This window comes from Halyomorpha halys, unplaced genomic scaffold, assembly GCF_000696795.3.
Source record: "Halyomorpha halys isolate HHAL.00 unplaced genomic scaffold, Hhal_1.1 Scaffold2048.1, whole genome shotgun sequence".
Classification (NCBI taxonomy): Eukaryota; Metazoa; Arthropoda; class Insecta; order Hemiptera; family Pentatomidae; genus Halyomorpha; species Halyomorpha halys.
In genome coordinates, this window is record NW_027113440.1 from 186794 (window position 1) to 195422 (window position 8629).

The 8629-nt window shown below is 29.6% G+C and overlaps 3 protein-coding genes across 3 annotated transcripts in view; 2 read left to right on the top strand and 1 right to left on the bottom strand.

Annotated features, from left to right (window-relative positions):
• Positions 1–1906, top strand: part of LOC106691050 (E3 ubiquitin-protein ligase TRIM23) — a gene marked incomplete in the record, with an annotated part of 11424 nt that extends 9518 nt beyond the window's left edge. Inside the window, 1 exon segment of the mRNA XM_067050939.1 lies at positions 1128–1906. Coding sequence (XP_066907040.1) covers positions 1128–1304 — 177 coding nt within the window.
• A 2441-nt stretch (positions 1907–4347) lies between these two features.
• Nup37 (nuclear pore complex protein Nup37) lies at positions 4348–5609 on the bottom strand. The gene has a single exon (XM_014436700.2). The coding sequence runs from the start codon at positions 5493–5495 to the stop codon at positions 4479–4481; it is 1017 nt and encodes a 338-aa protein (XP_014292186.1). The 5' UTR covers positions 5496–5609; the 3' UTR covers positions 4348–4478.
• A 1610-nt stretch (positions 5610–7219) lies between these two features.
• LOC106691052 (mitochondrial glutamate carrier 1) overlaps positions 7220–8629 on the top strand; it is a 23717-nt gene continuing 22307 nt past the window's right edge. The window contains exons 1-2 of the mRNA XM_014436701.3: positions 7220–7369; positions 7588–7608. Of these exons, the coding sequence (XP_014292187.1) occupies positions 7347–7369; positions 7588–7608 (44 nt within the window). The 5' untranslated portion in view covers positions 7220–7346. The remainder of the gene's footprint in view (positions 7370–7587; positions 7609–8629) is intronic.

Consider the following 8629-nt stretch of genomic DNA (forward strand, 5'->3'; position numbering starts at 1 on the left):
AAAATTATTTTTAGTATTTTTATTTAACTTTATGTACATAAAACATTTTTGCTATAAAGAAATATTTCCTAAAAACCACTTCAAAACTAAAAATTCTTCCTAATATTTTCATAATTATAAAAAAAATTCTAATGATGTTAATTTTATCTGGTTAAAGGAATGATGAATGAAATGTTAATTTTTTTAAGTTAACTTTGATGAAGTTAGGATAAATAAATGATTCATTTATATATCTAAATATGATCATAAATACATTTAATCCAATGAACTATAAGCTGATGCACTCCCTCTTGATATTGGCTTGGATGTGAAGAAGGAATGAATTCCTAAATTACAGAGGCTTTACTGTGCGTTGCAGGCTGTTACAGAGCCTTGGATTTTTGAGTTCTCACTGACAACCAATCATTTACCTGACTTTTTATGATAGTCATAGAATGCCCATTTTTCATCACAATGAGTAACCAAGAGTAAATATTGTCCCAATGAAATTTTGTATATCTGTTCTCTTAAGGTGGGTAAACATACTTGAGTGTATAACCACCATTGGAGGAAACATCGTTGAGACTTCTCAAAAAAGTATTTTTGTTAAAACAAACATTATAAAAGGTTAAGCTCAACTTACAAGCCTCCATGATGCTTTAATGTGTGAAGCCACCTTAATTCATATATCTTGTGTGACTCTCTATTTTCATTTGACTATGCCTTTGAAGTAGCTAAAAATGTTCAAAGCATGTACACTAAGTTCGGTGCAATACTTCAAGTACTTTTTGAGACATAATACACAATTACAGCCCTGAGTCGGTCATTATCCAATTTATGATTGAGTCTCCCTCGCTGCTAGTTGTCTTGTTCAAAATTTACTGGTTTTTATTACTTCCTTTAAATAGTTCTTCCATTTACAGCTTCTTCATGTGAGCCAGATTAATGTTTTTGCTAATTTTAGCTGTTTAATGGCTAAGTTTAAACTTATAAGATTAATTATTGTAAAAAAAGCTTTAAATGATATGAAAGAGGTTGTGGATCAATATTAATTAAAAATTTAAATTGTGTTCTTTTTGATATGGATTAGATTTTATATTACTAAAAGTATAATGTTCATGTATATGTCCTTTTATGTATATCTCTAGGACTTAGAAAGAACTTGTGGAGTTGAAACACTGACATCTGAACTCGGGCTTGGGAAGCTGTGCTCCTCACACTCTTGGCACTTACAGCCGTGCTCAGCACAGACAGGGCTAGGTCTTGCTCAAGGTCTGGAATGGCTATCTGGTCAGCTGGTGACATCTCCAATCAGTAGTCCCTGAACTCGAGAAAAATTCTCTTCCTAATCCTCTAGTATATGTCACTGCTCCTTAGAGATTAGTTTCTGGGAGTATCGCTTCCTTATTGCAGTTTTATATGCATAAGATATTATATCTATAAATACTAAGTTGAACATTATTATTCATTATAATAAACATTTTTAAAGCTAATAATAAGCTTAGCTTACATTTTGTTGAATATTATTTTAATCGTCCTGGAGGTGTATGGAAATTTTCCATTTGCATGGATCTGAAAAAGGTGAATGGTTAGTCCATGGTTGTGATATTTCATTATAAAAAATGTATACATGGAATCTTTATTATAGGGTTCCATGTAATGTATATCAAGTTTATTTTATGTAAATATCATAAATTTATGTTTCTTATTACCTAAATGTTAATATGATTTATTGAAAGACTGTGAATGAGGAGTCCATATTTTACTGTTAAACAGGTCTAGAAGATTTTTTTGAAGGGAAATGTTGTTAGTCATTAATAATTTTCAAGATTTACTAAAATTATGTTAATAATTATATCTTTGAAACAATATTACTTATTTATTCCCTACATTAATACTTCTAGTAATGTGAAATATAAAAAATGAAGAATAAAATTTAGGCTTTCTTATTTCTATTAACTTTCCTACAGAACTCATTTCGATAGCTAAGAAATTTTTAATTTAGTTTCTAATCACATTTTTCTTATTTAAAAAGAAAAGTTCTAGTTTGAATAAAGATTTTTTTTTATTTTTACTTAAATATAAAAAAAAAATAGGACTAGGTAGGTGTATTACACAAAGATAATTATATATTTTAGTTAAATTAATTAATCAAAGTGTAAGGAGCCAATTTATACAATTTTACGAAGACTGCAACTGGTCTCTTGCCATGTTCCTGGCTTGGTGGAGATTTTTACCGTTTCTCTTGCAAATGGTCAAACTAATCCAGAAACGATATCCTCGGTCTTCAACTATTAGAAACGTAGTCTATGATCTTTAGTGGGTCTCAGTGATGTTCCATCCTGACAACATGGGCAAACCATTTCAGCACGCAAGTGCCTGTTATGACTGATCACGACTAAATAAATATTTTAAATTAGAATTAATACAGTAATTAGGTGCTCTATTTCACTTTATCTCTCCTTAGTCATAAAGTCTTAGTATAGAGTCTAAGGCTGGATGCCTGATTCAGGAATATTATCAAGAACCATTCCGAGAAGACAGAATAAAAAAATTAAATTGACTTTAAGATAAATAGCACCAAATTTGAACACTGACCCATATAACATTAATATTCATTTTCACATTTCAGTTAATTTATAATTCGAGAACAGCCAAACTTAATTGGGTTTCAGCCATTTCATTTTTTGTTGTTTATATTCTCTTTATTAAAATTAAACTACCAAATTTAAATAAAAATATCTATTGAGTTCACTCATAAGACTGCCCTTATGCTGTTGATGCAGTGTCCAATACCAAATATGTTTGCACTCCCCTAATAGCAGTCCAACCAACATGTTTGCAGTAGTAGGAGAAGCAAGTCCGAGGAGTTAAAAATCTTGGTCCTAACTGCTTTGATTAATTTTTTTTTTTTTTTTTTTAAGTTTAGCTTTGTAGACATCTGCATTATCTTTCAAACAAGCTTTTTGAACGTTCTAGGAGAATTATATGTATGAAAAACATGGTCTGATAGCTGTCTGAATTACATGATTTTTTTTGTTGAAAATTTAATTATCTTTCAAATAATTGTAATATAATTTACCATGAAATATATACTTTTTGAGTTATGTACGAATAAAATTTAATTTTTGTAATAACTTTCTTACAGAAATATATTCTATATATAACAAGTTAATAAGGACTTTAATAAGAAGACTTAAGTTAAGCATCATCAAAATTGTTGTAAGCCATTCGGTTGAAAAATATGTTTTTTGGCAATTGGGCACAGCTTGCCTGATTTGGTACACATGCATTGGGATTTAAAACTGAAATAGAAGCTACAATGTCTATCCATCCATTAAAGAGATAAACGGGATATAGAGATACAGAAAGACCAATGGCCAAAAATTCAAATTTTTTTTGTCTTAGGGTGCTCTGAAACCCATTGAAAACTGCACTTCGGAAATTTGACCCAATTTCAGTATTTCCTACACCCATATGATAAAAATAATAAAAGTACAAAATTTTATTTTATAACGCTGACATTGACAAGTTTATATGAATAATAAACTAAATACTTCAAACGTAATGAAAAAAAAGATTTGGAAAATATTTATCGATCCATAAAGTCAAATTTAAATTAAGAGGTTATTAATGTTAATGTATAATATAGAATCTCCTCATAAAAGAACTTTACAAACCTGTCTTTTTTCAATTGGAAATTTTAGTAAGTTTACTTGTAAATAAAATACTTTTCCCAAAGTTAACTTTAGTATAAAAATTTATTTGGGTCCAGCACAAACGAATTACAAATTTACCTGATTCATTCATGAAGAAATAGAGGTTTTTAATTAAGATTTTGCTTTTCTTAAGTTTAAAGGTTTTGACTAAATTTGTTACAGCATTAAAGCTCAGGCTTTAGCAATGAGTTGGTATCTGAACAAATGAAAAGGTGGTCAGATTTTAAATTTTCTTCAAACGAATATATCAGGTATTTTATTCAGGTTACTCAGTATGACAGGTGATCTAAGGGACCCATTGCAGTATTCATTTGTCTCACATTTTGGTGGTTTAAACTATTTATTTTTATGTGTAATCCACTTCCGTGTAAATTAATAATCAAGTACAGTAATGAATGCACTATTTAACTTAATGTATTATAATATCTAGGTCCAAAAAAACCCACCTATCACATTGGGTTAAATTCTATGCCTACATTTAGCCAATTATTTAGTTATACATAGAATTGTAGTTTTAAAATAATGATATACTAAAAGTTTCTTTTTTTAAATTTAAATCCCCACTGATAGTTAATAATTAAACTAAAATAATCTACCAGAGTTAATTAGTAGGTTATATAATAAATAATAAACAAATTACTCCCACGAATTTGATACAATAGCTGCTGTTTTTCAAATTTATTTAACAAAGTTTTCTTTACAATTAAAAAACATTTTAAAAAAAATACAAACAAATCATTCTAAAATAAGTTGGAAAAATAAATATTTAAAAAATAAAAATTATGGTTCATTTATGAGCCACATATAAATATTTTTTTTTACACCAACACACACATAAGGAAGGTGCTGATGAACTGTAAGGCTTGATGCTGTTTTCATAGTAGCTATAGTCTTTGGATATGGTTTATCCCTATGCAAAACCTTTAATGAAAAATCTGGTGTTCCTAAAGTAACAATAGTTTGTTCAGATAAAGGAATGTATTTAGCAAAAAATCCTCCATCAGGATGAACTAATTTATCATAGGCAGGAATACTAGGATTGTTCATATTCCATTTAACAAGATTTCCTCCACACATAGCAATGATATGCTGGCAATCATTTAAGCACCAGTCTAATGATATAAGGGGACTTAATTTGGATCTGAAAGATATTATTGCTGTGCCTCCAAGAACGTTATAAACTTTAACAATTCCAAAAGTTTCAGCCACAAGAAGTTTTCCTGGGTCGTCTTTATGCCATTTAGCTGTAATAGGAGATGAATCCAAATAAAATTTGTATGCTTCAGTATAACCATTCTTAACAGACCATATTCGACAGGTAAGATCATCACTCACAGAAGCTAAATATTCTCCTGATGGGTCAAAACTAATGTCATTTACATAGTTCCTGTGGGCACTAATCTTATGAATGTAAGTGTCATCCGAACTATAAATATTTATTTCAAAAGTATTTGTTGAAACTGCAAACAATATTGTTTTAGGTGCCACTTTTATATTAGTTTCTGGACTCCATGAAATCGCTTGAACTCTACCATAACAAGAATATTTCTTCACAATATCATACTTGAGAGGTTCTATCTGATCATTGTTTTCTTCTTTAAACTTAATTGAAGCAACAATTATTTTTGAAGGAAATGCGATGCAGATTAAGTCGTGAGACCAAAGGTAAGGAGAAAATTCTGCTAATGTTACTACATCATCAAATTCTAACACGTGAGCAGGAGGCTCGGTCGAATTGGAACCATAAAGCTTGTCAAGAATTAATGAAGATGATAGATTTTTATCCACTAATGCCATATTGAGGTTTAATATTTAACAGAAACAAAAACAACAGACAATTCATTTACAAACCACATAGTAAACAAAACGAACTGGATAGTTAAGAAAGGTTACGATAAGGTTTCCTGTAGTTGATTAGATTTCGCGGCTTAAAGATGCCCTTGAGAAAGTTAATTCAGGATTTATTTAAGAAAACAAATATATTTTTTTATATCGCACCTTACTTATAAAAGGGATAAAATATTAGTGAAAGCTGAGGGTTCCTCACGAAATGAAAAGGAGTAAAAATGGTTTATAAGTTTAAGAAAAAATATTACAAATATTAACTAGATGTAAATCAATAAAAATGTGGCGTTGGAAAGAGGTGAGGTAGGCCATTATCCAGCCATTTTACTGCCTATCAGCTACAGGTCTTCCAGATTGGGGGAAACAATTAAACTTACACAGACAAAAAATAAATCTTACACAGCACACTACATGCGCCCCACATAATCAAAAATAAAGCATGCATGGGACAAATCTTAGCTGTCTCGGATGGGCCCGGTCTGAAGAACCAGCTCCCTACTTGATTCGGGGATAGAGGGTTGATTATTTACTCTCCTCAAAACCAATATCTCGAATCCTCGAACAATAATCTCGGGTTATCATATTATCGGCAAATATATGAAAAACGTTTAAAATGTTATTGGAATATCCTAATTCATAAATCGCTCTTAGAGCCACTAGGCCAATATAGAATTGATGTTGCTGCGATTCAGCAGATCCAGAGGACAGGATAGAAGATTTCGGAAGAGAGACATTTATCTACTGCAGCAGTTGGGATCGACTCCATACCATCTGTGTCGGTTTCTACATGCTGAAACCTTTTCCAATAAAGAGAAAGTTAAAGCAGCAGTCCTTATTGTAATAGGCTCAAGAATTTGCCTTATTGAGATTAAAAGTAAATTCCAAAACTACAGTACAATGAGTGTCCATGCATCAGCTGAGGAAATATAAGATAATCATGGGGTCACTTGTTTTCAGCAGCTCGAAACAACATTGGATTCATGTTGGTTCCACATCATAATAAATATTGGAGATCTGAATGCCAAAATTATTGTGAGATTTTTTGAGACACGCATCTATTGAAATCAGATCGTCCCACAGCAGATTAAGAAGATAGCTCTGCTAAGGATCACAAGGACCTTTGTTATTGTTCTCACGAAGCGGTGTAATTCATGATCAGAGAAATGGATTTTTAAGTGAATTTTAATGAAAATATCATTATTATTTTGGGATGTAGTCGCTTTAAAACAATTTGTTGTTTCATCGATTAGCATCATAGCGAACCCAATTATTGTTCCCGCCATAAAATATCCTAAATGGCGTACAACAATAATAATAACCAATAACAACAAATCAATAAATATTTTTGTTGACAGCAGTAGCACAAGTACATTTCACATGTTATTACATGACGGAATGGAGCAGGGAACTTTTCTTTTGCGATTGTAGAAACAATAAAAAAAAAGGTCACACCATAAATTCGAATTATGGATGAGGCTTGGAGATACAAAAGAGGAAAAAATAATTAATTATTGTACACAAAGTTTAAGCAATAATAAAGTTACTCTAGATAAAAGTTTTAGAACGACTAAATCCAGTTAAATACTCTCCCGAGTGACGTCAACATCGGTGGTGGTGAGGGAGAATATGTGGAACGGGTGTACCTAATTGTTTTATACTCTTTGAATTTAGCTGTATTTTACTTAAACGTCAAGTATGGATTTCAGTGTTAGTGGCTGGTCCACTGTGAGAGTTGTGGTTTTTGGTTAGGTGTATAGTTTTTTTAATTTGTTGTTGGCCTAAGTTACCTCAAAATTTCAGAAAATGGACTATAAAAAAATTAAAAAGTAGGTTCATTAGTTACACTTGTTTATTTACTATAACGAATCTAATGTGTAATAATTAATATTATTAACTTATTCCATGTTCACAATACATTAATTTGCCATTTAAATGTATTTTTATTAAATTTTAGGCTGGTATAACTGTTGTCATTAGTTTCAGCTCATATTGATCTTTATCTGTTTTATTGAATAACTTCATTTTTTTTTCTCTTTTTTTTCAGACCTGCTATTGAGGAGTTTTCGTAAGTATTCAAAAACAAACAAAAAAAAAATAACTTAAAAATACAGATTATTTATATGTAGATAACTAATTTCTAGTACTATAGTTTTGTATAAGTAATTTTGAATGCTGCTTTGCAATGTTAATAATTTTGATTCAACAAAATATGCTAGGAAATTAGTATGTTTGTAATAGAAAGGAAGTGTCTATTTAATTTTAATTTTGTAGAATCCTTAACTCAGTACTTATGTGTATTCTGACCACAACTTTATGACATAGTGTATTGAATCTTGTTCTAAAATATTATTAGGTGAGTGTTTTTATTTCAGCAGTATTGATCTTAAATAATTATTTACAATCCAATTTAGCTGTATGTTAGATCGGTATTGATTTGGTTTTTTTACCAGTTAAATTTTTCCATAGTGTATAATCGTTACAAATTAATGCTTATATTATTAATTTAAGATATTTTTGTTCTCCGAAAATTTTTATTGCAGGGTATTTGTGATGAAAAAAATAAATTATATAAAATATACTTTCTTTTTTATTAATTGTTTGAATTTTCTAAATAAATCCTGTTATCAATGTAGTTTGATGTTAGTTACTTTTTGAAAATTTATTTTAGTTATTAGTTGCATACTTTCAGTTTAATATATAAAGAAACTGTAGTCTACAAAAAGAATTCTCACAGTAACAAAAGGTCTAATTTGTCCACTTAACAGTGATTTTATGCTGCATAACTTTTTTTGTTTATAAACATTGTTTTATTTTATTGACATTAATTGGTAAGTAAATTTCCTGTGCTATAACCTAAGTTGAGTTCTTTCCAAAAAAAAAAAAAAATTCATCAAAATTAGTTCTTGAAATAACACTGATGCATTGCCAGAGTTTGCTATAATCTAATACAGTATTTGTTAAAAAAAAAAAATCAATAATCCATGTTATTTCTTCTTATTTTATTTAAGCTAATCTTTAAAGGATTTTAAGATCATGTTTTATTGTACCATAACATATTCCATCTATAACTTTATTAGAGTATATAT